Source organism: Oreochromis aureus, linkage group 7 (genome assembly GCF_013358895.1).
Source record: "Oreochromis aureus strain Israel breed Guangdong linkage group 7, ZZ_aureus, whole genome shotgun sequence".
NCBI classification, from domain to species: domain Eukaryota; kingdom Metazoa; phylum Chordata; class Actinopteri; order Cichliformes; family Cichlidae; genus Oreochromis; species Oreochromis aureus.
Window position 1 is genome coordinate 58,774,502 of NC_052948.1, and position 27,949 is coordinate 58,802,450.

The 27,949-nt window shown below is 40.6% G+C and overlaps 1 protein-coding gene across 1 annotated transcript; it reads right to left on the reverse strand.

Moving 5' to 3' along the window:
• Positions 1 to 2,210: 2,210 nt before the first annotated feature.
• On the reverse strand, positions 2,211 to 27,822 carry mbtps1 (membrane-bound transcription factor peptidase, site 1). Its single transcript, XM_031734220.2, has 23 exons — positions 27,429 to 27,822; positions 23,421 to 23,989; positions 20,957 to 21,220; positions 17,997 to 18,212; positions 17,766 to 17,876; positions 17,253 to 17,362; positions 17,031 to 17,147; positions 15,832 to 15,899; positions 15,304 to 15,406; positions 14,094 to 14,245; positions 12,098 to 12,259; positions 10,773 to 10,917; positions 10,417 to 10,605; positions 9,999 to 10,171; positions 9,799 to 9,914; positions 9,472 to 9,628; positions 7,970 to 8,094; positions 7,760 to 7,837; positions 7,492 to 7,632; positions 7,281 to 7,412; positions 5,865 to 5,991; positions 5,256 to 5,386; positions 2,211 to 3,178 (listed from the first exon to the last, which is right to left on the reverse strand). The coding sequence occupies exons 2-23, from the start codon at positions 23,647 to 23,649 to the stop codon at positions 2,976 to 2,978; spliced, it is 3,249 nt and encodes a 1,082-aa protein (XP_031590080.1). The 5' UTR covers positions 23,650 to 23,989; positions 27,429 to 27,822; the 3' UTR covers positions 2,211 to 2,975.
• Between the last annotated feature and the right edge of the window lie 127 nt (positions 27,823 to 27,949).

Below are 27,949 nucleotides of genomic sequence, written 5' to 3' on the forward strand. Positions count from 1 at the left end.
TATTTAAACACACAGGCAGAAAGCTTATATGGAGAGTTCCTGCTGATATGCTGGGAGAACTGGAGGAGCAGGAGTTTAGATTTTAGCCAGCGTGTCATGCTGGATCCTAGTAGGATGTGATGAGGGAAGAACCAATGGATCATTTGGAGTTGAGAATTCAGCTCAGAGCCACCCCAGTATATCTTTCAACTGCTCGTTCAGAATATAACCTTACAACCTGGTTGACCCAACAGGAAGTCCTGGCATCTGGGAACCTTGGAGGAAACAAGGGCATGTGACCTCCACTCACCACCAGCTTTCCCAAATCTTGTTAGCACGGCAAGCTGGCTCCGGGGTCATTTCCCAGTTTCCCAAGGTTCCGAGGGAGATTAGTTCTTAAGTGGAGCCATCATCCAAGAAGACTGGTGACAGATTCACAGGCTGATCTGGCCTATTAGGCTCGGATAAAGAGCCAAAGCTCAGAGCCCCCAGCGCACCGGCATACATCACCTCTGATGAAATCAGCCTGCATCACTGAATTCAGCCCATAACCAATACTAAACCCATGAGTGGTGTGGAATTAGTCCAGTCAATCTGTGATTACTCCTCGGAAAGGAATGCAATTATTTCTTCTCAGCAGTCTGCCTCATGTCACAGGTTTAACCTTCACTTTTTAATCACTCTCTAGCGCTCGTGGTGACTGGAGCCAACATGTTAGGTAGGCAGGTTTCATCAGTTCTTTGTGATACCTGCAGCACCGTGAAGAGAAAATGTGCAAGAAAAGGCAAGTAATACAAAGACTAAAGCTATGACGGCATTTTTAATGCTGATTAAGCAGCTCAGATTTATTTTTTATTCAAATTAGGATTCGAGTCACCAGGACGTCTACGTGGTCTTGTAGTTAAAGGTCAGAGTGGGTAAAGACAGGAACAATATAGTCCCCAATCTACCTGTGGATGGTGACCTTTTGGCACATCAATAAACCTCTGTCTGCCACCTCCAAATGTTTATTGTTGAATGATCAAACATGCCCCCTACAAAAACCTTCTGGAACCTTTTATTGATTTTGCACCATTTCTCCAGGTATTTTGCTTTTAAGAAATTACTTTTCACATACGTGGCTTTGTGAGATGTGTGTGTGCGTGACTGAACCATCCTTGATTATTGGGATAGAGCATACATTTCAACTGCATCCACAGGATGGAAACAGAAAAAGAAGCAAATGCATGATGCACAGCTGTAACCACTGTACCAGTCTTTCCACTGGTCCCAACAGGGAGCTGCACACATTATATAAAAAAGGCAAAAAAACAAAATAAGTAAACCCACTAATGGAACCACCAAAAAGGTTCACAAAGGTTGTTCATGGAAGCAAAGAAAAGAAACAGCAGTTTGCACACTGCTGATTCTTTGCTGGATATGTGCATGTATTTTCTCATTTGTTCCCCTACTAATATAAATGTAAGACTTAAAAATGTTTTAATTGGTGAGCAAATCTGCACCTCACCTCAAAGAACTCTTTAAGGTGTCAGGAGTGCATGAAAAGTTTATATGAAGCCTGACTACAGAGCGCTCAGCCATGTCTGATGAACTCCCTGGAGTGGTTGGGGTTAACAACTACAGAGTTTTACATTTAAAAAAAAATCTGCAAGTTTTGCATTTCAGAAGAGTTGGCTTAGCAGATGCTCCACTATAGAGCGTATTTTAGAGACAACTTCCAGGTCTGAAAAAAGAAAGCCATGCAAAAGAGTCTTAAACCTGCATTCTTTAAAATGGCCAGCAGGGGGCGACTGTTCTAGTTGCCCAATTTACAACCTCGGTAAACAGGTTCCTTCTTTTTTTTTTTTTATACGAGATGTTGTTTATTTTTGACATGCTGCTACCCATGTGAGTCAAAAAGTCGGGTAGGCTAATCAAAATTGCAAGCCTAAGACTGCACAGTGTCCTCAGTTTCTTAGTCAGTTCCACCTCGTAATCCTCATCCTCTTATTCCTTATTTAGACAGTCTACTGGCTCGGTGCCAAATTAGCCAGTACTAGCATAAACACAACCTGTGACTGAACAGTCAACTGCCAAGCTGCATTCTGGGTAATTCTAACAAGCTTGAAAAACGTTTTTCCATTGATTGAAAGTGTGCAGTTTCATAGATCACTCTAAAATATGAAATATGCATTACTGAAAAAAAATATCAGCTACTAATAAAATTATATAAGTTAAAAGGAAGAGTCAGGTCACTTTGATTATGCTTTTTAATTGATGAGATACAATTCTGTCAATGCTACTGTGCTGACCATGAGATCAGGAAGGATGACATCAACAGAACGCCCAACCACAGTTCATTCATCATATAAAATATTCAAAAAAACAAAACAAAAAAAACAACCCAAAACAAAACATAAAAAGACTGCTTTTTAACAGATATGGGCAGGACTTATAAAACCATGGACAGACAACTTAATCACCCTGTGGCTCTCATGCTGACAGTATCAGCATCACTTCATGTGTCTGTGTGTGCGTTTCTGTTTGGATGTCCAATAACAGCTTTGTATTTGTCTTGTATTTTAGAGTAAATGTGTTTGGGCTTGGCAAATTCAATAAATATAAAAGTCAGACACATTTCATTCATAAAGAAATGGGTCAAAGAAGAGAAACTGAAATGTGGACACTACATCTGCAGGCATTTTTAGGACCATGTGTGTTTTATATCATGTGTGTAACACTGTCTAACACTGTTCAATGGTCCACAAATACATAAAAAGACCCCCGGCAGCCTCGAACAGACTGGAGGAGACACAAAAAATGTTTCCACTTCCAAAAAAATTCCTGGAGCAGGTTCACGTCCGCCAGGCTTCAGTCTAAAGACAGCCACATGTCTGCCTTAGCAGTTCATTAAGACTCCATGTAATTCCAAACCTCTGTCAACACAAGTTTTCCGTTTAATAGCGTCTCAGTTTTGCAGGTAAACCCAGCAATCCAGCTGCAGTTCAACAATGCAGCTAAACTGTGGGGTTCTTCCCACTCGTCTGCTGCTGCTGCTGGAGGTACGTGGGCCGTTTGATGCGGGGTTTCCTGCGCTTGGGTTTGCTCTTGGACTTTGTGAGCTGGACCACGAAAAAGGAGAGGACGACCATCGCTCCCAGGAAGGCAAACACGGGGATGGTCTGGCCCACTTCTTGGTTGTAGCGGCCAGGCATTATTCCTAAAAGGAATGAGAGGGCAAAGGTCACCACCTTTATTCTTACTCATTATTGTTTAAATAAAATGTTAGGTGATGATGAAGTGATGAATGATTGTTGTCTGTGGAAGCTCTTTGACTAAAAGTATTTTAAACATTAGAACTCTTAGTACCACATTAGTATACAGTAGTGAAAAAAAGGAAATGGGTGCAGAACTACTGAAAAATGCAAATATAAAACTAGTACTGAAATACAGAGTTTGTACAATTCCAGCAAGCCACCTTCATCCTTCAACATATCCTGAACTCTTAAACAACCTTTCCCATTTCTGTAAGTAGTCTTCAGGAATTGTTCTCCAGGCTTCTTAAAGGACATTTAAAGCTCTTTTTCAGATGTTTGCTGCTTTTTGTTCAGCTCTCTGTGAAGATGATCTCATGGGCAAGGCCAACCGATGACCGATTGTGCTTCATTCTGTCTTTTCTATTTAGTATGTTTTTTTACTGCTTTGGCAGTGTGTTTGGGATCACTGTCATGCTAAGTAATGATTGCAAAGTGGATCAAATTTGACGGTACTTTTTCAGTACTTAGTTTTAAGCTCCCCAATAACACTGGCTGAAAAGCAGCCCCAAAATATGACAGTCTCTCCACCGTGTTTTACAGAAGGCTGTAGTCTTTCCTGACTTTCTACTTACATACTATTATTACCTGTTGTTGATTTTCAGCACAATTCTTGTGCAACTGGGTATATGTCAGCCTTTTCCCCTTGTTTCCCCATCCCTAAAAAGTTTTTTTTGGCAACTACCCTTCCATTGAGACCATTTCTGATGAGGCGTCGGCAAGCAGCAGATGGATCCACCAAAGGGCAAGATAATCAATTTCTTATGGACATGACTTTCAGATACTGTTCATCTGCTGTAGATGGTCTAATAGGGCAGTGATTTATTTTGTTTTTTCCTCCACCAGCCAAACCATTTCACATCCACATTGTAAGTTACTACTGGACACTGCAAGCAACCCTGTAATGTATTTAACCCCTGTCATATGTCAGTCGACAGTAATTTTTTATTTATTTTTTTAATTTCCACTGGTACCTATGTCATTTGTTCACGTCAGTTGAGAGAAGTTTGCATCATTAACAGTTATTCTGTCGTTCTTACCAACATCTAAACTTCACTGAAATTTCTCATTCTCTAGTCTCGACATTCAGGATAGATTTCCTCTGTGTGAACACCCGTGATTACGTCACATCGCTTGTCCCAATGAATTAATGAAAAGCATTACCAGCTGCTGGAAGAAAGACATTATGCTCCAACTTTATTTGCTGTTCTCTGGATACTTGCTTTGCTTCGCCTTTTGAGTCAAGCTTAACATTTCAAGCACTATACCGAATCTTGCATATTCATGTTGTACCCTGAAGTGGATCTTCTGAGAAATTTGTCTTTACATTGTAGCAATCTGTGATTGGTCTTCTTGCTAGTTACATGCCAGACAGTATAAAACTTTTGTGAAACAACAAGAAAAGGGCTGTAGCACTGCCCACAGTGCTAAAAGAAAAGCCATCATTCTGCCAATGTAGATTCTAACGTTTCCTCATTTTTCAAAGCTCTCATCACATTTAACTAGACTCGGGTCTGAAGTCTTCTTTCTTTCCTGTTTCCTAATAATAGAAGCCACTTTTCATTATTTATTAGCCTAGAGTCCAACAGGATCAGGCAACTTTCAGCAGTTGTCTCAGAGCAATGCAGACACACCAGTCTAAATGCAAATCACAATGCAATAAATCAAGCTTTGACCTAACTGATGCTTTTCACAGGTATTTTAGTGCTAAAGGTGACGCTAGGTCTGCTGAACATCAAAGAGATGTTCAGTTCAAACAGCTCGGACTTTGGAAAGTGTACTTTTTTCTTCTTTTTTTTTTTAACTGAGGAGAATCAGTGTGACTGTACAGTGTGACTGGTCGTAAGAGTTGTATTTTTAAAACTGAAAGTGTTTTGTCTGTCTTTTAGGACAAGTCTCATGGATTAAAAATAAATAAATAAATGTATCCTTATGCTTTTCATTAATAAAAGCTGCATTTTAAAAATTTTGCTCATGTCTTACCTCCAGGGATGTCCCAGGCCCCGCTCTCTCCAGGTGACAGAGGCCTGACCTGGGGACGGTATGCCCTCACGTTAGGCAGAGCCACTTTGTCCAGGTCCACAGAGAGAAGCTTCTGGTGCTTCCACAGATTACTGAGAGCACAAAAAAAAGAGGTAAAAGAAAAACAAAGGAGTGTGAGAAACTGAATCCAAACGCGTGTCCGTGTTTTGCTTGCCTCACTCATTCTTAAGTTCATATTTGCACTTGTTCTATTTGGTGACAGGAAAGAGAGCAAATCCATGTTTGACTGTTCAAATGAGCTGCTTCAAAGCATCACTGTGACAGTTAAATCTGGCCCCCCACCCCCCGCGGCGCTCTTTCTGTATACAGTGATGTGACTGAGGAGGAAAAATGATGAAAATGTTGACAGCAACATGCTCAGAAGGAAAATTAGACTGTGATATTCTGTAGACTATCTGAAAGACATGACAGGAAAGAATTTAGCATGAGCTAATGCAGCTGTCAAAATAAAATGAAACAAAATACAAAAAAAATAAAGTCTGAGTGACAAGTGAGCACTGGGACATGCAGTTTCGTTGACCAGAGAATTTAGCTGCTTGAGGAACCTACCTGGGGGCTGTCTCATTGACTGGCTGAGGCTTTGCCCATGACAGATGGGGACAGGCTGGTAGTGGGCGGGGCTTAGGATCTCCGAGATGAGCCTCTAAAACTTTGGAGTACCGGTAGAGATGGTTCCCTAAAGGCAGTTGCAGAAAGAGAAAAAGCAGAGTACCAAAAAACGTCAAGTAAAACATCTACTCATATTACAGATGTAGTGCGAGAGCCTTGAGGTCACTTGTAGAGCTGAAGCAAAAAACCTTGAACTTTGAAAATGTCCCAACGAGCCCTATTGTAAGACTGTTGACATATCAACTCAAACAACTGCAAACAAGATCAGTTTTTAATCTGTCTATCACTGATTTTACATCCAAGGAGTTTTCATGTTTGTAAATTTCATCCAGTGGTGAATGATAGCATAAAGCAGGCGTGAATCTGAAATAAGAGGCTTCGAAAAGCACGACTGAAGCTTGATTTAGACATGCACATGAAATCTACATCTTGTTCTTTCATCCCTACACGGCATCCTTCCACACCATTCAAGTTGTTGTTGTATGCATTTCTCGGGAGGTGCACGTTGGGTTGCACAGAAATTTTACGGTGTAGAGTTAAAATTGGGTCATGGCATAAGTCAGCGGTCCCCAACCCCCGGGCCACGGACCAGTCCGTGAGTCGTTTGGTACCAGGCCGCGAGAGTTGAGGCTTGGGTGTGAAATTTATGGTTTTCAGGGTTTTTTTTTTTTTTTTTTTAATCGTTAACTCAGTTTCTCTGGGTCTTTTCCCCGTGTTGTAGTTGTGCGTCTTATTTTTAAAGAAATATTTACGCGTTACCATAGCAACCAGAGAGCATTAAGGGGCAGAGAGGAGGGTGTTACTCTCAATGTTGTTGGCGCATTTCAGGAGAACGCTGCTAATAAAGTTACACAATTACACAGTGAATTTGCATTTATTATTATATTTACAAAATACCACAGTTTTTGTCCTGGTCATATCATTTTATTTTGTTGCGTTTATCTGTGACACCTTAATGGCCAGTCCGTGAAAATACTGTCTGACATTAAAACGGTCTGTGATGCAAAAAAGGTTGGGGACCGCTGGCGTAAGTTACGACCAAGATCTGAAGCAGAAGTATAAATTACGTCTAAGATGTTTAAGGGTGGGGGTTTTCTGGTGTTGTGTGATTATCTAACATGCAGTATAGTATTAAGACAGTAGAAATCCAAATTAAGTGATTTTAAATGGCTTAAGTGACTTAATTAAACTGTATGGTTTTCCCATTTTCTTCTCTTTATGTGACGTAGCGATCTGTCAAGACAGTGTAGAGGTAAACCCAGAATCTACAACACATATGGCTAATGCTCAAGACGAGAAAATTTTAACTGAGTAGAAACCATCTGAGTATGTTATGCAGGCCTTGTCCCTCCTCACCTTCCAGTCTCTGTGGCAGTGGGTGCTCAGCACCTGTGGGAGGTGCCACTCTGCTGTGTGAATGGCTGAGGCTTGGAGGGGTCATACTGTAGGAAGTATACTGAAGCAGAGCATCTAGCAGCCAGAAGCAGTCTGAAATATAAATTTAAAAAATTAGTAAGTAAGTACATTTTTCTCTCTGTACCTGTGCAAAAACACGCAGAGGAGCTACCTTTCTGCCTGTGGCTGTCATCTATACAGTTTGAATCTCCGTACAGAGCAATACGACCTCCCCCATCAGACGGCGTTTGGTACAGTCCGAGGATGGGAACACCCTCCACCACTGCGGTCTCTTGCTTCAACACCTCCAGACCTGTGAAAACACACACAGAGTGTTAAATCTGAACTAGAGAGACACAGATTAAAAAGTGGCCTGTCAGCTAGCATGGCTGCTGGCCAACATTAAACCAGGTTAAACACTCTTAAAGGGGTGCTGGCACCTTGGTCCTTTAGGTTCTTGGCAATCACTATTCCATCTTCTGGGAAACGAGCAATACTGCAGCCAGAGGCGTAGTACACTGAGTGAAAGAAGGAGGACAAAATACTCTTTATCTTCAATAAAAAATTAAATATATACATAAAATAAAATAAAATGTAATTTTAAAAAAACAAACAGATACATGTGTGAAAAGTACGCTTTTATGTCTTACTGTCATGATCAGCTAAGGTGAAGTCCCCCTCGTACAGGCCGTCACTGAAAGCCATCCCCCACACTGAGATCAGGTCGTTCAGAGCTGGTATGTTAGCGCCCCCTGTGTCCGGCATCCACCACTGCCTAGAGGTTGCATAAAGGAAATCACACCACAATCATTAAATTAAGGCAACAAAAATTACAAAAATTAAAAAAAAAAAAAAATCCCACACAGTTATGAGAAAGTTAAACAAACTATATTTTCAACTTGACATCCACCGCAAGCAGAGGACTGATCTAAGAAAATAACAAGCCACATGAAAAAAACAACTTTGAGAACAATTAATCAAAAACCAGTTTAACTCAAATCTCCAAGTTGTGGATACCTTTCATGAAATAATAGTAATGGTAAAAAAAAATATTTTATAAGCAATACAGACAAAACTTTAGATTAGCAGATTATGTCATAAAAACAAGAATTGCTTTTTAGGTTCCCTGTACAGTCTCTGGGTTGTTTTTCCCAGAAAAGGCAGCTGTGAATGAAGCTCTCACATGAACCAGTGCCATTCAATTAAAACTGAATTACTCAACATAATATTTGGAAGCCACAAAGCCTATATTTAACTGAGTTAAAGACTTTTAATCCTGCGGATACTGAGCGACAGCTTGGGTGGGATATAACTGGAGTAGAAATCACTGGTGAGTAATTGTAATCTCTGCATGATGACTCAAGAGGTTGTATGATGTACAGACTGAGGATGCATAGATGCAGATGAAAAGAAACTGTGATACAGTACAGTACCCAACAGAATTTACCATGCAGTCATTATATGACATGAAGCAGCTGTTTAATCAGTGAAGTGTGCAGGTGGAACAGAAATAGAAAAAACATGCATAGAGATTCTCAAATGAGAGAAATCAGAGTGTAACTGACTGATGCAAAACATTTTTTCTGCACAAGTCATTCTATTAAGAGCAAAATTAATCCAAACCACTCTGCACCAATTATCAACCTTTTCTGCAATTATTAAGGGTGTAGAGCTGCTCCAGCCTGATGCACTGCATCCCTTTTTACAAATGTTTTTCCAGTAATTGTTTTCAAAAAGTTGACAGCAGTTTACGTCAAATGTATTAATACATTTATTGTTTACAGAGGAATCTACTGCTTTCTACAACTGATGATTTTTCTCGCTGCTGTGAACTGAGACCATCCTGGTGAAGCACATTAACTATATCTCATTTACCAGCATTCAAAAGCTCCTACATTTTTGTTTTTGCACAGCGCAAGACATAAAACAAAACACTACATCAAAAGAATGAAATTTAAACTACCGGAAATGACTAACAATCCTTTTTGTCATGTGAAAAATTGTGTTTACTTCCAGAAAATCCAACAAAAATTCTGTTAAATTCACAGCTGAGCAATAAAAGTAAAAGCCGCGCATAAATTTATTTACAAAACATTAGCCTGTATTTATTCTCTTATCTCAATCATCACTGCCATACCACTGAGTTTAATACCTGGTGTTTTCGTCGTAGAACTTGACCTTCCTCATGACAGAAGTGTTGTACCAGTCGCTGAAGATAATGAGCGACAGACCGTTGTCGATGTCTCGCCTCAGCTTGGTGATCTCCTCAGGAAAATACTCCTCCTCGCTGTCTACCATCAAGAGTGTGCCTGAAGGGACACATGAGCAAATAATCCTTTAGTTTGTCATCTTTTTCTAAACCATAAACAATGAACACTCGGGGAGAAAAGCCTCTAACGACTGCCTGGAGCTCCATTGGTCATTTGGGAGTAGAAACATTCACATTTTGTTGTGCGATTTTTAGTCTTGGTGTTCGTACCATACTGACTGGCATCAAAGCACGTGATGGGAGCGCCCAGCACCTCAACAAAGTACCCCATACTTCTGAGGTGCTGGTACATGTCCCTGAAGTTAGTGTGGATGTGGTCCCCATTCCTGAAAACGCAGAATACTAATCAAAAGCACAGAAAAGGAAAACTAAACAGATTCAGTGAAAAGGCTTTATTTGAACACACGAACCAGTCTAATGGGTCGTTTTTCATGCGGAGGTTGTCGCGAGGAAAGTAGCCGGGAGGGTAGCGCAGGTTGTGGTACTGATCCCAAAGCACCCTCTTACTGCGTGGAGGCGTCGGCACGATCTTTACCTTGACGGGCAGTTTGACTGTGGAGGTCAATTCCCCTCCAACCTCCGACTGCAAACAGTGAAAAAGATCAGGAAAGCAGATGAGTAATGTCTGTAGAGAAGTGATTAGTTATAAAAAAAAAAAAAAAAAAACTCATCTGAGATCATGTAAATACCCTCTATGTAATTACTAAATACACTTGAAGTTAACACATCTGGTAAAAGATACCTGAGCTCATATTAGTTTAAGAGAACAGACAAAGAGGTTGGCAACCACCGCTCTAAAGCTACTTAGAAGACAGCCCAATGACTCACGTCGTTCTCTGCAGGTGATGCCACTGTGACCATCACATGACCTTGTGCAATCCCTTCCCATGACGCTGCTTTCTTGGCCACAGAGATGGACACAGCCAAGTATCCGGCCCACGGCCACAGTACCGGTGAATATGAGATGGCCACATCGATGTTGTCGCCGTTCTGGGGAAGGTAAGGCTGCCAGATGGGCTAAACAGAAGGGAAAAACATTTAAGTCGGCTTAGAAAACCATTAGATCATCGTGATATCAAATCCTGGTCAGTTGTGATACAACTTTCCTTCACTTATTATTCTAAAGCACTTCAGCACCATTTATTTACAGGAAATGCAAGCTTGTGTGGTGATTCTTTGCTTACTTTGTCCACAACTCTGCCGGTGACACCCATGCCATTGAGAATCGTCACATTGACAATGGTGGGCATTCCTCCATAGTAGATGGGCTGAGAGCAGTAAGGCCACATGTATGGGCACTCTGTCAGGTCGATGTAGCTGGGAGAAAGACTGGGAGGAGAAAAGCAGAAGTTATAATGACGCTCAACAGGAAGGTAGAGATTCAGAAACAAGGGTATACAAGAACTAGTTACTAAAACAAAATATTATAAAAGAATAAATTAAAAAAAGCACATTCCCAAAGACTGTATGTTTAATTTCACTGTGTCCCAGTGCTTTTCTACAGAAATACAAAAAAAGTTTGACCAGGGTCGTGCCATGTTAGCTCAACTCCAGCAGGCGAATTTGGATATTGGGATCCAATCATGCTGCAGAGGTGATGTCGGCCCTTATTAAATGTAAAAGCTAAATAATATATAAAAGCACCTCAGATCAATTTGAGGCATGCTGGAAATTCTGTTGCTCAAAAATTAAACCAATGCAAATGAAAAATAAATAAAGATGCTTCAGTGATTAAAAGAGAATAAATCCCCAGAAACTCATGTTAAAATGCACAACTTCAACAATGTTATTAGTGAAAATATTTACAGCGTGGTACAAATAAAACCCAGTGCAATATATTTAATATAGAATATTTTTTAAAAACACATTAACAGACAACTAATATGGCTTTTTGTTTGGTACAGACTATCCAAGAAATCTCTGCTCCACTTTTGTTGAATGAAATTCTACTATTTAAGAATCCAGATGGCGACAGCCCAAATGATCATATTAGTGGCATGGACCTGACGCAGTCTGATATTTAATAACAGATCAATGTACGGGTTCAACTTCGGTCTGCAGAAGTGGAGTTTGAGACAGATTTTTAAAGGAAGACTCAGCCAATTATCGACCCACCTTTGACTATGAAAACTGAACTAACAGACTAAGTCTACCGCTGTCCTTCAGGATGGCGCAAGCTCCAAACTTTCAGGAGCCTCACTGCAAGCCAACTGCCGGTATTTGATACTCTGCAGACTGAATGTCAGTCATGTTTTTCTTCAAAAAGCGACTCAAATTCTGCCAGTGTGAGCCAGTCCTTTTCCTCCCAAGAGTGAAGGCTGTGACAACACTGGGTTGGCCTCCTTTAGTGTTATGTAATTGTTTTTCATACGCCTACAAGCGTGGGAAAATATTTATGTACCCTAAAATGAAGCTTAAGGGACTCCTTGTTGCTGTGTGTGAACGGGCTGTGAATCTATTAACTCGTCTTTGTCTGTGCTCATTTTTGAAAATGCGATAAGACATTTACCTGGCCTGGGGTCTGTAGCTGTTGAGGATCTGGTAGGCTCTGATCAGGTCTAGTTTCCCGTGGCCTTGTTCAAACATGTTGACCCCGGGCAGTCTACGAGCTGAGGCAATCAAAGCCTGCTTCATGGAGGCTGGGTTCACCAACTCCCGGTTGAGGACAGTGCTGCAGGACAGAAGAGGACAGGCTGTGTTTCTGTGTATCTGCTGGTGTCACATTCCTAAGCTTCAAATTGAGGACACTGCTGGAGGAGAGATGAGGGATGGGTTGGTGTGTGTTGCAGTGTGTATGTGCGTCTGTCTTGTCTGGGAGAAAGGGAGGGATGACTGCTGTCAACAAGGGAAGGATGATGTTTGATTTCAGCAATATGAGCTCACAAATGGCCTCAGTTACAGCTCTACAACACGAGGACACAGTGAAACGGGGACACATTTCACTGCCGGCTCATGTAGGATTACAAAACCATGGTTATTAAACCAGATTTCACTTCAGTATTATGTCCCTGTAACCTCTGATGTCAACCATCTCTAATGGCACATTTGCTTCTCAGTAGCATCACTTCAAGTACAACAGAAGAGCCTCAGAGAGCTCCACGCATCATCTAAAAGTAATCACAGCGTCTAATGACTGTCCTGGCACCAAAAGGCATGCATTCATGACTCGATTACCTGAGAACATTACTCAATATATATATATTTTTTTTTTCCATACTGTAAAGAACTAAATGGCCTCCTCATTAACTAGCCAGCTTGATCCATTCTTGATGAGAATACTCTGCATCTGTACCTGCTCTGTGCACGCTCTGTCTTTTGCTGTTGCAAAAGACTTTCATGACACATACCAGTGTCTGCTCATATGGCATTATGACACTGGAGGTAATTAAACCTCATCAAACTTTAGTCTTACACTACCAGTAACTTCTGGTGCCATCCTACGCTAATAAGAATCGCACTTAAACCTTGAGTACGAAAAAGGGGAAGTTTTTAAATATCATCCATTTAGTTACTAGTGAGGGTTAAAGTGGCTGATATGACTGACAGTGACCTGTCTGCTAGGCCTCCAAAGTGACCCTTGCCACCATGTTTGTGCTATTTTAATTGATATAATATGTGGGACGGCCCATCTCAGAAGTGCTTCTGTGTTGGTGAGTCTAATTCTAGTATTTATTATCTGGATTATATGGGTAACTTTATTATCCATATCTGTGCATTACTCCCATACAGTTTATGAATGTAAGGTGACTAAGCTTGCCAGCTTAGCTTATAATTCAGCACTTCAGTCTCATACACATAATCTTAATTTTTTACTCAAAAAACTCCACACAAAAAACAAACAAACAAAAAAAAACATAGCAGCAACTAGCATTAACCACAAGACTTCGAAATGCTGTCAAAAACCAAGCCAAAAGGTATTTTACAATGATCTTCAAAGAGTTACAAGATTGAAGGTGAATGTCTTGATGCATGCTCAATCATCCAGGTAAGTAAATACCAAAAGGTTGATTCTATTACACTACATCCAGATGAACAGAATTAACCTTTTGGGATTGAAGGTGAAGCTTATATTATCGGACAATTCTGTTTTAATTTAACCTGCTGTGCTTATCATGCTGCCTATTATGTCTCTACATATCATGTTAACTGTGCAGACTCTGACTGTGTGCACAGATGGATATGCAGGTGGCTGGTTCAGCTGGCACACTGTGCCTGATATAGATCCCTAATGCAGTTAGCGAAATAAGAGTAGCCATCTGGAATAACCAGACTATAAAAAACTTTAACCTGCATCATTTCAATGTAAAAGTTTTTTGGGTTTTTTGTAAGCACTCTTCATCCCAGTACAAGTTGTTTTGGGCAAGTCTTCTCTGTTATCTTTAACATGTACATCTTTAACTTAGGGTCCATTATTAAGGCTAATAGAACTAAAAAAGTCAGATTAAGAAAGCCACCAAAATACCTTGGGTTCATACAGTATAACATACTGAGTTTATCAAACTCACCTGGCCAGGAGTGTCACAGCACCAGCCACCACAGGAGAAGCCACACTGGTGCCAGACAGAGAGCGGCATCCCTCCTTCATCCCTGAGCCCCTAACACCAGAACCGTAGGTGACGATATCAGGCTTCACTCTGCCATAACCCCCGGGCAGCTCCTGAACACAAATGGGAAACAGATGCAGAACATGGTTGGATGAAAAGCAGCTCAAAGCTGCTGCAAGCCTGAGTAACTGGGGGAAGACAGAAGAAAATATTCTCAATGGTCAGCCAATTCAAATATTTTGATCTCTGCACTTAACGATAGAGGCTAGTACCAGAGAGTACAAAAAAAGTACACATATTGAGACAATCTGCTCATACTGTATCAACACAGTTTTGAAGACAGCAGACTAAGAATAGCTAGTTTCCACTTTGCCTTTAGAGAGATATGAAGTGCTCTTCTCTGCTCACTTACTGTATACATCTCACTCACACACCACCTGTTTGCTAGAAAGCGAGGCCTAAAGCTGCAATTCTAAATTTGAAAGGGCTGTTTTTCACGAGCTTAAACTTATGTTTCAGTTTATGTTATTACGCCTACTCTATGAAGTCAGCAAGGCAATTTATAGCCAGCCTCTCAAAGCTCAACTACTGTTTAAAATATGAGCGTCAGCTTAGATTTTACATGCAATTACTTTTATGAAAGTCAAACAACAGCAAAAAAACAAACACTGAAGCAGAGACAGAAAGTAGGGGAAAAAGCCTGTCATTTTGAGTGTTTTTGATTCATGTGGGCTGGAAGCTGCGTGTGTGAGAGCCTCTTTATGCTCGGCTGGCGCTGATAGAAGGGGCACAGAACATCACTGAATCGGCGAATGAAGTCTTAATCAGATCCTAAAGCAGATGTCTGCTTTGGCCTGTGGCTGATAAAAAAAAACTGCGTGTGTGTGTGAGAGAGAGTGTCTGCGTGTGTGTGTGTGTGTGCGTGTGTGTGTGTGTGTGTGTGAGTGAGTGAGTGAGTGAGTGAGTGAGTGTGAGAGAGAGAGAGAGAGAGAGAGAGAGAGAGTGACACTCTACAGTAAGTGGATGATGGGATGTGGATGAGGGATCAGAAGCTTACCACACGGTTGGCTAGCTCAAAAAGCAGAGGGCAGATCTCAGGAGTAGATGTCTGCCAAGATGATAGTGTGTGTCAGAGTGTGTATTCTGGGTGTATTTTCTTGCAGCAACTCACCCAGGTGGTCATGCCTCTCGAAGAAAACCTGGCAATGTTGTCCTCAAAGTCAATCCCCCCAACCCCGATCACATCCATCTGGTCTGCTGGGTTATTCAGGGTGCTGAGAAAGATCAGTTTAATTTAGTGTAAAATAAAAAAAACTTTAACTGACAGTTTACAAAATGTAATATTAGGACTTGCTTTGCTTTCCTCTGTTTAGTGATTTTTATGTAGCGACAAAAGAATCAGCAGATGTTAAATAGGGTAATAAAAAGTTATCAGGGTAAGTAAGCATTTGCTTGCAATTAAACACAGATGAACAGGAACAGAAAAAGTCTTTTATAGTGACTATACTCCAACATGAGGCAAGTATCTATTTACACTAATGGCGCTGTGATGTGGAAAATGCTGGAATTCAGTGGAACCATGTGCACTTTTAACCACAACACTGCAGTAGAAGTGAAAATAACTGAAGACTCTTTTGCTCATCCCTGTTAATGCACACGATGAACCCTGTAAGCTGCTGTTACAGCAATATTAGCATACCCATACAAAGGTCCATCGTTGCCAATAGCAGAAACCATGATCACTCTGTTGGCAGTCAGCTCCCAAACCTGTAGTCAAACACGCAAAGAGAAAAACGCAGTGTGTGAGGTTTAACAGCACATAACGCACAAGGTCGGATTGTATTTTAATAGCTGCTTTGATAATTTGGGAAGTCTCATCCTACACGTGTTTATGGGAACATATTTATATGCATTATTAAACTGTAGCTTATAAACTCTTATTGTGTGTGGCATTCATATCTCCTCATCGGGGCAATTGCTTATCAATGACTAAATTACCGTGTTGTGCCATGTGCATAGTAAGTAACTTGTTATTATGACTTGTCACAGACTGCTCCTACCATCAAGTAAAGACATTTATGTGTAAAACACGTGAAATTGAGGAGCAATTTTTTGGACAAGTGTTGCTACTGAAATATGGGAAAGGTTTCTCAAAAACAATCAACTTTTTCTAAGCAACTCAAAATGCAGGACAACACATAATTGTGCAAGTTAATTTGCCATCATAAATTCAGACTTTTGGCATGTTGCAAGTGAGCTGTTACTAAGTCTGAGCTACCCAGATTACTAAAACAACTTTTAGAGAGCAGTGACCAGGGTTCATACTCAGAAATGAAGCTGACAAGTTCAGGGATGCATGTCTAAAAGGGGCTTTAATTAGTTAACATGAAGTCCACTGTAGAGGATGACTGATTGTTTAAAAGGTTTCAGAGACAGAGCTGTTTCCCACACTGCCCTGTTAAGCATTATATTCAGTACATAATTCACATCTTGCCCTTTAATCAAGAAAAAGCGTTTGATCTTGTAACAACAAAACAGATGTTAGTCTATTCAGCACTTATTGTGAAGGTTGACATATTGTTTTTGTAATAATCAGTGAGCACTGAAAACTTGAAAGAGCAGTCCGAATGTTCTCATGCATGCGTTTATGTGTCTGGTTTGACCCGTTTGAGCTGACAGTTGACCTGGCTATTGCTCACTGGCTCATTAGAGCATTGTCAAACAGGTGTAACATAAAGGAAGAAAGACTGGGGACTATTTTTAATATTTAGACAAACTTAAACCATGTGGTTGCATTTTTGATCAAACTGGTTATTATAGAGACAACCTTTCTGTGCTTTGCTTTCTGATTTAATTAAGCAACGATGTTGCTAGGTTATATCCCGAAGTTTGCATCACCTTATCAACAAAGGGGTGGTCCATGAAGTCAGGTCCTCCGATGCTGAGGTTGAGAACATCGATCTTCTTTAGGATGGCGTAGTTAAAAGCATCAAGGAACCACGAGGTGTACGAAACCTAGAAGGTAGGGAGGGACAAATACATGTTATAGTATAAATGACTTTTACAGCAATGCACTCCAACACCAGCAGTGCATTGTATATTGTAGTATATTATATGTACCTGGTTGTTGGTAAAAACTCTGAAAATGTGCAGCTCTGAGTCGGGAGCAAAACCCTGACACTCCCTCATACTAGCTATCACTCCTGCTACGAATGTACCATGGCCCAGACCTGAAAAACAGGATAAGCAGTTTATAATAATCTTTCTTTGTCTCTTCCACAGACAGAAAGTTTGTGACTTTTAATATTACATTATTTGAAAAATTAAAATGCAGTCCATTAGATATTGTAAATGCAGCGACATTACTATTAACCATTAGCACAGACGGATGAATCATTGCCATTATTAATCACCAAGCTCTCCTAAAGCCATTCTAGAAGCAAGTCTGGCAACTTGGCAGCATTCTTTAAACACCTCCAGGCACTTATGACTTGTTAAAAATTATGTACAACATTTGTTGACTTCGCCCCATTAAAAAGGCCTAAAAGTTTTTTTTCTCTGGAAATGACACTTTTACAACCACCTTTGCTTCGCTGTTATGTGAAATTCACCATAATATTTATTGATCCTCACCATCATCCAGTGTCTTCTCATTAGTCCAGTTGGTCCTTTCTTTTACATTCTTAAAATGTGGATGCTTCTCACTCAGGCCTGTATCAAACACTGCCACCTTAACACCAGAACCTGCACATACAAAAGAGATTTAAACAACTTTATTTAATTGCTTTGCTGACCTATATGAGATCCTTCATTTTTATGATATTTTGGAGCAGATGCGTGTAAAAGCAGAGACTCCCTTCTTACCGGTGTGTCCCATCTGCCAGAGTACATCTGCCTGCAGGATCTGGGCGACGTGGCGGGGAATGGCTCGCAGCAGACGTCTGCTGGAGTGCCGACCGGTAGCGTGCCAGAAGCCAGAGCCGAGTGAGAGGCTGGTTCGTCTGAAAGGGCGGGATGATTGCCACGACTGCCATTTTTGGGTCCCACGGGTGGCGTTGCAGGGTGCAGCAGTTTCAGGTGCTGTTGGGACAGAACACAATTGAGACAAACTATCATTCACTCTGCTGTAAAGCCACATTAGGACAAGAAAAGAGGCCTCCCTTCATTAAAACACCCCGTCACTGCCATCGCCTTTAGCCCCCCCCACTGCAGACAGCACAGTCAGGCTTATCATGTTCTGATGCTTCACTGGAAGTCATTTCTTTACATCTGGCTTCAATCCCCCTTTCTTCTTACATCTATTAGCTGAGAGGCTGATCACAGCAGCCTAATTTAAGCCAATCTTTTCAAATGTGAATCACATGGACAAAACCAATTATCAGTGGGTCATCAGGATGCATGAGCAGTGCCCTGCAGGGCTTTTTATCCCTGTGAAGTAGGAACTGAGTACAGAGTCGAACTCTTTTTTTCTTATCTTTTCTTTTTAATGAATTATTTCAGTAGGTTTCACGGATTCAAACTGTGAGTTAGAGTAATGTGCAAAAGAAATAACCAAGATGTCACAAGCACTTTTATTTAATAAGACCAGGCTTTTGTTTTTCTTTTTAATGAGTTGTTGTCTCAGTCAGGAGCTGCTAAATTTTCATTAAACTACACAAAACCACTTTTCTGAAATAAATGTTTAAAATTATTACTGTTTTACTGGGTAGCCTCACTCAGTTCTTGGAAGTGGGGCTGCACTTCCAAAAGGCTAGGATGACCGCTCCATAGTCATTGTGTCATCTAGAAGACAGTTTGTGCACCCCATCAAACAACACAGACTAAAGATGTGCACTGCTGTATTTGGGTGCGAGTTATCTTCAACAAAACAACATCAGTTTTGGTGTATGCCTTATTTGGAATGTTTTTTTCCATCTTTACCTGCTATCAGACAGTAATTATATTAAAAGCTGTTATCCTCCACCTAAAAACAACCTGTGATGATCCGAGGAGTGTACTATGAAGCAAGATAAATGGCTTTGTGAGCTATGCTGACCTGATAGTCAGTTTTTTGTGCCCTGAAGGTGGCTTGGCTAAATCACTGCCATAACTTATAGGCTATGTTTCCAGTTTATAGTTAGTTTAGAAACCTTAGAAATTAACAGCAGCATCAAGATTGGCAGTTTTCTGCAGAAATTTGATAATCATACCCAACGATACCCGTCAACTCCAACTGGGGTTTTAGGTTTTGTTGAACCAGCTTAGGCAAGGAAAGCCTGGCTGTGTCGAAGACTAAAGTATACCCCTCAGGCAGTTTGTGTTACTGTGTCATTTTTCTGGTTTAACAGGCTTTTAATAGAGACTAACATTACAATACAAAAATCACACAGTGTAGTCCAACAATTCTCATCTCCTTTCAAGGAAGTGATTTCTTTCCACCAACCCACATCCGAACAGCCTTTAACTTTGTCCAGTGTTTTTGACACAATCAATTTTTATTTTATTTTTTTTAAAGTTAACAGTGATTTTGCGTCAGTCCATTGTGCAGGAGCACTGTGAGAGCGAGGGAGTACATATGGAGAGACAGTGAGAGAGGTGCTGCAAACTTTAGCACGACTACACCGAGAAATGTTTTATGTTTCACGCCATTAAACTGTATCAACATTCTGGAAAAAAGATTCGAATTTATCTCTTCCTACAGCCCATTCAGTTACAAGCCACATTTAACCACAGAGGCTGTATTCTATACATTTTAAGCACTTTATTTGTCTCATTCAATTTCGAATCACCAGTTAACCTCACATGCACCAGCAACTGCAAAACTTTCTCCAATAATTATCTCACTTAACAGTCTGGAATTTTGAGACTTGCATGTGGCATACAGTTATTGATTGTATTCAGTTAACTTTTTGCCTGTCCCATCAAGCTGCTGATCAGTTTTAGCATGTGATAACAACGCTTTACTGCTTCCCAGATGACTCCGTTTTAATTTTGATTATCATATTCCTCAAACAGCTGCAAGTCTTTTCAGTCTATCAAACTTTATTTGTATAATTGGCGACCACTTATGAATAAGAAAGCAGCTGAAAGTACCTTTCATCTTTTACACATGTTTGTGCTTCACAGTTGACTGAAAAAGATGACTAAGAGCAACTGTGAATTCAGGTTTTTAGTTTCCTTGAGATCTAAAACTGTAATCGACACTAGTTGACCATTTTCAATAATAAGAAGCTGCACTACATGTGGGCTCCATACTGAAGCATCTGTTTATGCAGCCTGGGGGCACACTCAAGTCTTTCATCCAGTGCCAGGCTCAGGGCGTGCCCCCCGTGCAGGCAAGCCCCACCACACTGACTCACCTACTGCCTCAAATGGTGAACAAACATAGACTTTCTCTGTTCTTCCTCCCATCCCCCAACACCGCATGCACATGCGCGCGCGCGCGCGCACACACACACACACACACACACACACACACACACACACACACACACACACACACACACACACACACACACACACACACACACACACACACACACACACACACACACACACACACACACACACACACACACACACACACACACACACAGTCCAGTTTCTACACCCTGAAATTGGCCTGCACTTCAAATAAAGATATCAAATCCTGTTTAGCACCACTAAAACAGTGGAGGTACAAAAGCGTCCAATGACTGAACAAACAAAGAGACATTCTGTGAAATTCAGCAGCCAAACAGCTTTCTGTATCATTACAGAGTTTTATATTTCTTGGACAGACGTGCCAACCTTAGAAACACTGTGATCCCTTTTCCCACACAATAACACCATATTGGCAGACTTACAGGGAATGTATTTGAGCGTGCGGAACACTTTGCGCTGCGGTGTCACCCTCTTGATGTAAGGGTGGTCCTCCAAGGTCAGCAGGTTCCTGGGGGAAGCTTGCCGGATGTGGACCAGTTCAAAGTCGCTCGGGAAGTCCGAAGCTGGGTTTTCTCTTGGAACAATGTGCCACTCCAGTGCGCCATCCCCAGCACCTTGCAAGGCTCTGCTGATGTACAGGCTGCGAGCTTTGGCTGAGAAATACCCTGTAAATGCTACTATGTACTCTGTAGAGAGAGAAGACAATACTGTAAAGAACAGATAGAATACGAGATCCACACATAGGAAGTGTACATTCAGGAGAGAGACATCTTTTTAGACCACCTATCCATGGAGCGGTGTGAAAACCAATACAAATACAACCTTTCCACTGTGACCAAACACTACATTAAGACATTAGTGGCAAAGCAAACATTTGTCTTGTTAATTAATATGAATAATTTGGTCAGAGATGAATAGTTGATTAAGAAATACATTAAAAGCACTCTCTGCTTTCTAAGCTGGACTGACAAAAAACGGTTTTAAATTTCTATGTTTATGTGGACCACAATTTTAGAAGGACAAAGCCTGGATATCAAGTGGCACAAAATACAATACCTGGATTATGTAACTACACAGTTACTGAACCATTTATGCTTTAAGAGAATTGAATAGATGAGGTTGCAACAAAGGAATGAAAGACATGAACGGATGCAATTCGTGCTCATACATGCCACAAACGGACTTTTGAAATTATTGTGAAAAAGGTGTGCGATATCGCCCTTGTTGTGTTTTCTCTAGTCTATTATTAGTCTTATTACAAAAAACAAGGGCTGGTCCACTATTGAATAAGAAATTGAATTGAAACGGTTAGATTTAAATGTTAGCAATGGCTGCAAAATAAAGTTGTAGTGTTTTCTCTAACCAGCTTTTCCCGATGGACTCAAGTGAGTAATTAAAAGTAAGCAGGAAAGTTCTGTCTGTAAAAAAGATTACTTTACACTTCATTATTTTTCCCAAAAAAACAGATAATATCAATATCACTTGCAATCCCAAATATGAAGCCACACTATCAGAAGTGGATAGCTAGCTTGGTTTTACCAAAAGTAAAGAAATCAACCCAACAGTATATCTAAAGCACACCAATAAATTTGTCATAAGTAGTTTGGTTAAATGGGACAAATACAGAATATTAAAGACAGCAGATCTTTGTTTTACAGGAGTCACAGCTGTGCTTTGCCAAATGCAATAACATCTTTTGAAGTCTTGTGTAGGGCTGTGCGATATGACAAAATATATCGGATGACGAAATCAAAACATCTATCGTTTCATATTACACTATCGTTTGTCCATGCAAAATACAATGTTTACGGCAACAGTGTCTGGATGGCCACCATGCAGGCACAGAGAATACCAGCATGGCAAGTGAAGATGAGGCAGAACCAGGTAGCTCCAAACAAAAAGGACCAGTCAAATCAAATCGAGGACCTAAACGAGGGGCTACCTCTGTAGCATGGATATGGTTTGGTGATGAAAAGTCTGACACGGACCAGAAAACTGTACTATGCAAATTTTGCCGCAAACCGGTGCCCACCACAGACTCAAACACAACAAACCTCTTCTACCACCAACGCAAGAGTCAGGTGAAAGAGTATGGAGAGAGTTTACAGATGAAAGAAGATATGATGTGACTCCTGAAGGAGAGCCGTCAGCACACCATGCAATAAATACTCACAAAGAACATGGCGGCCGTTACAACTTATATCTAAAAATATATAGTTTCATGCATTGTTCAAAACACTCGTCTCCAGGTACACGGATGCCCAGCTTAAAACACTTCACACAAGTTGAGTTGCTCGAAGTTCACAGAATTATAGAAAATGTAGTATGCATTTGTAATACATATCATTATTGGGATGAGATTTTGGTCATATCGCACAGCCCTAGTCTTGTGCTATGAAGACTTCAGGAGATATAAATCTTCTCTCTAATACTCAACAAGAAAGAAAAAAAGTCCCTTTCATTAATGAGTACAAACTATTCCACTTGACTCCACTGTGTAAGAGACAGTTCTGTGATTTTCCATATCTATCAAAGACTTCATCCAACTAACAAGCACATCTTAAAACAGAGTTCTTTGCGAAGCCATCACTGAGCCACATCATTTCACTGACATGTTGACATGCGTCTTCATTATGAAAAATACTGCACATTCACTTATCTTATTTCTGGGAACAGCTGCAGAGACTAATAATAGCAATTTTTTTCACATCACTTAATGCAAAATGTATGAAAATAATGAAGAAACATGTCACTGAGTGCAATAGAGTGGCTTAGAGATGTGATTTTAATAGGCTTTGGATACACTGACCATACTTGTTTTAAACACTGTATTCCCCCATCTGATAAATACACATTGAAACCACATCAATAAAAATAATTTCTTACCATGTTCCACCACTTTGGTGGAGAACTCCAGTTTGAGGGTTAACTGGGAACAGTTTGTGACAGACTGTGAGGAAAGGGGATCCATATTGGGGGTGTGGTCTGAACTGGATTTGGCTCCTCCCTCCCCGTCCATCCCCACCACAGGCAGGAAGCCTGCAATCAGCCCCAAAAGCATGGACACCCATGCAGAAAGGAGGAGCATTTTGAGTTGTGAAGTAGTGTTAACCATTAGTTTGACTGGGCTCTTTAAAAATGTGGTAACAGCCAACCGGCTGGTTAAGAGTCAGCAGGTGTTGGAACAGAGCATTTCAGGTCCACAGTTCCACAAATGAGTCCATAATGCAAGTGACCTGAGCAGCTACATTAATTTCTTTCTGCGTTTTCTCTCCATGGTGGCGGTCCAGGGTGGCGGTTCAGCAGCACTGCCCGAGTAGGAACAAAGACGCCATGTTGATAACTGGGAGAAGCGGACAATTATCCAGAGCTGTGGATGGTTGGGAGGAGAGCCGGAGCAGTGAAATGGAAAGTGCTGCTGTCAGTCTGGATTTCTTCTACAATCTCTTGTTTTTCTATGTAAGACAAGGAGGAGGAAAAAAACAAAAGCAGTAGTCAGACAAAAGATTGTTGCATTTAAATAAAATTACAACACAAAACAACTAGAAGGTACTCAGAACAACTTGAAAACTTCCCATTAGACCAGCAGCAATAAATACCAGCTGCTGAGATTAATAGTGAATTGATTTAGTGGCCCTGCAAACATATGTAATCATATGCCTATTAGTTTCACAGCTGTGGCTGTTTAACAATCTGCATTTGATGGCAGAAATCCAAGACTTAAAACTGTGCACATGAACACTGTCAACATACTAACAACAACATTACAAACCTTAAAATTTAAGATTGTCACCTGATTATCTTATCTTAATGTACATGTGATGATGTGTTAGTTATACGTGGAAACACAGCCTTTAAACAGAAAGAAATACAAGTTTAAAGCAGTGCAGCAATGTCTGCCAACACATATGCAATGCAGATATGACAACAGCTACATGTGCTGAATCTATTCAGTTGCTCTTGGTCTTTTTTCTGTGTATAAATTTATATATTCAATCCAAATCCTGCAAGTCCTGTGTTTTTTTTTAATTATTTATTTTTCTACTTCTACCATACCAGTGTTTAATAAAACGAACCCATCATGCAGTGTTCAGAGAAAGGAGTGTTTAACCTGCTGTGTGGCAAAGGGGAAGGAAGGGAGGTGTTCTATGTAACTACAATGGAGGCATAAATGTTTGTTCATTATTTAGCCACTCGTGAAGAGTTTGTGCTTCCCGCAAGGAACAGCCCTGTTGTACGATGGAGCACTGCACGGACATAAAGTCTTTATTTGACCTATAAGGATAACATGGCTTTTTGACTTTTACTGAAATGCCAACCACAATCCCACTCAAAATATAGCCAATATCTTAAGCTCTTTTAAACTTAAAGAATCCCAAAAGCGCTGTTAAATGCAATTAAGTCCATACTACAGCTGCTTAGCGGGGCAATTACAGATTTACAGAAACGTGCATCAAAAGAAACAGCAAAACTGTTTAACCGATCTTAAACAGGTATGTGAAACACTGCTGTGTCTCCACCCAGGCTGCATTAGAATCCTAGGAAGGTACAAAATAATTTCCTTCTATCCTCAGGCTTAGTCAAACCAGTTATAAAATACACAGCAACAGACACACATTAACTTTTCAAACTCAGCTCTATGCTGACTTTGAGTCCACAACAGCATTCCAATTTCTTTACATCAGACGGACACAGGGGGTGGTCTCTGAAAAAAATACCAAAATGTCTAGTTTGTCTGATTCACAAAGATGCAGCTTAACATTTAAGCATGAATCCATGGTCAGATTAAGATTTCTTTTAGAAAAATGTATTAATAAAGCCTGCTCAATGACTGCTGTGTGCCATGGACCAGCTGCTCTCTGATTGCTGATCTTCATGGCTGCACTGGGGATGTGTGCAACATGTTTCAGAGGCAAATGTGCAGCTATGCAGAGAACAATATGTGGTGAGCCTGTCAGGGATGGTTCTATTGTCAGACTGTAATTAATATTAAATACTCCTATCAGAGGACAAAGACATGTTAAAACCTCCAAACCACATTTGTAAAAAATGTATGCAAGCTGTCAGCTTGCATACAAGTTGGCTGGACTTTCTAAGAAAAAGAAAGTTGACAAAAGTAGATTTGCACGAGTGTGTAGTGTAAACGTGTGAATTATTATCACATTCATGGTGCACTTGTGGTGGCGATACCCAATTATCCTTACCTTTAATTATCAAATCACTTAAGCATAACTTAAACCATCTGCTTCTCCTGGCGACACACACACTTCTCTATAAAGACCACTTATAAGCATTACTCTGTATCACTGGTGAATGAACGCAACTCATAGACTGTCAATGCACTGTTGTAATTAGAATTCATATGAATGTTATTTTGACACATAATCCACCTAAATACATCCACTGCTCCTCAGCAGCAGCTGTCACCCCAAACAGGACAACGTTTCCTTAAAAACCTCAGGAATGATTTTAAAACAACAAATAAAGCTGTGATTATAGTGACATTAAATATATAAGGGAAATTGTTCACTGTGTGACAACATGCAAACTGGTACAAGAAGCCTGCAACTTTTATTTTTTTAAAAAGTTCACTTTAAGTACCATCTTGCTCATAACACGTATGAAGTTGGTCAATGATCGGAGTGCAGGGAGTGAACTGTTATACTCAGTCAAGCATACAATAAATGTGGTTCTTTTTAACCTAGACATTCCTATGTGATCCCAGAAGGATACAAAATTATAATTACAGTCAACCCACATTTAGTTTCCTATGATTTATATTGTAAAAGAGATAAACACATCCCACTGTTATCTTTATTTTCATCATCTGTGTGCAGTCACACACAACCATACAAGTACTTCTGATATGGTTGCACACATGTGTTGGGGTTGTAAATAAAAGTCCATGGCTGGTCTACTCTCACAGGAGGAGGGCCAGTCACTAGTTCCGGCTCAGGGCAGGAACTCTACATGTAGGAGAATACTGCCCTAAGCGACTACTGGTTTAGATGCAGTGCTGTAAAAATAGCCCCACCACTGGTTAGGGCTGGGCTGTAAAAGCCAAGCTGGGACCACTTGTGTCAACATGACATCAAGCCACAAAAAATGGCATCGAGCCTCCAGGCACAGAGTAGTAGGTAGAGCGTACCCCCACCCCAATTAGTGTAAAGATAAGAGATACAGCGCAGTGTTATCAGTTAGTGAAATTTGGTGTAAACCAGGCAAAATACTGAAAACAGAGTTGTGGGAGTTTTGGAGGTTACCTGCAGCTGTTGTTTGGATAGGAATTTAAATACCTTGAGATCCCAACGTTGAGGTAAAGATTCATTTTGCAATATGTAGAGATCCATGAACAAACCAAACACGCTACAAAGCACACTACAAACACACACGCTCGAAAATCCAGAGTATACAGTAGACAGTACACAATAGCTGCAGTGTCTGCGGGATTAAGCTATAATTTCTCGACCTTACGTTAAATAGCATTTTACTGTGTTTTCTATTGCGACACTACATTTACATTAATACATTACTGTAATGCTACAATGATAAACCTTAAAACACAAGCAATTTTGTTAACTAGGCCATAAACAAGGCAAACCTGTATACCCACGACTGTATCATAATAAATACAGCAAGCATCAGCAGACATATGCTGGAGGCGGAATATCTCCAAGAAGAACAATCATTTTACGGGCAGTAATTTACCGTAAAGGAACGGGTAAACATTCCTAATGCTACATTCCGCTATCTGGAACTGTTTTCTGTAAACAAGAAAACATGCTAATAGATTTTTTTTCAGACCGAGCAGTCTATCACATGTAAATCGCTAGCTAGCTAGCTTGGTGTTGTTATGCAGCGCCAGCTGGTAGCTTGTCTGATAAATATACTCACACAACACAGTTAAATCCCAGGCTTCACATTTATCTGGTGGTCCGTGTCACTTGATGTCACTTGATGTCCTTGTGTTGATGTGTCGACGTCTACTCGCTTGCTAATTTCACGTCCCCTCGAACAAAAGCTAGCTGCAAACTCACTACAGCCGCAGACCACTGACGTCTGGCTTTCACGGGATGCCAGACTGTTTTTCTTATCCTGCTTAAAGTCCGGTCAAATTTAGCCCTTTTAAACATTTAGGATGGCAAAAACGCTATACTGCCACATATTTTGCGTCGATATGGAACTCAAATAATTATACTGCCATCGAAAGTGCATTCTTTCCTGCATCCTGTATCATGATATGCGACACTTTTTAATAGCAAACCTGGCAACCCAAAGGGCCTCGCTTTACTCCATTCTTCCCGGTCATGCTGCGTTTTTGCCAGCAGTGGGAGTTGTTCACCATCGAAAAACAACAGTAAATAGGGCAGATAAGGTAGCAGCTTGCTGCTGTATCAGTACATGCTCTAATACGC

Bases quoted from the DNA above. Each gene is read 5' to 3' on its own strand.
- mbtps1 (XM_031734220.2), bottom strand. From the start codon at position 23,649: ATGGTTAACACTACTTCACAACTCAAAATGCTCCTCCTTTCTGCATGG. The intron at 17,877-17,996 runs GTAAGAAGGGAG...TTGTATGTGCAG, and splicing joins CTGGCAGATGGGACACACCG to GTTCTGGTGTTAAGGTGGCA. The intron at 17,363-17,765 runs GTGAGGATCAAT...CCTGTTTTTCAG, and splicing joins TGAGAAGACACTGGATGATG to GTCTGGGCCATGGTACATTC.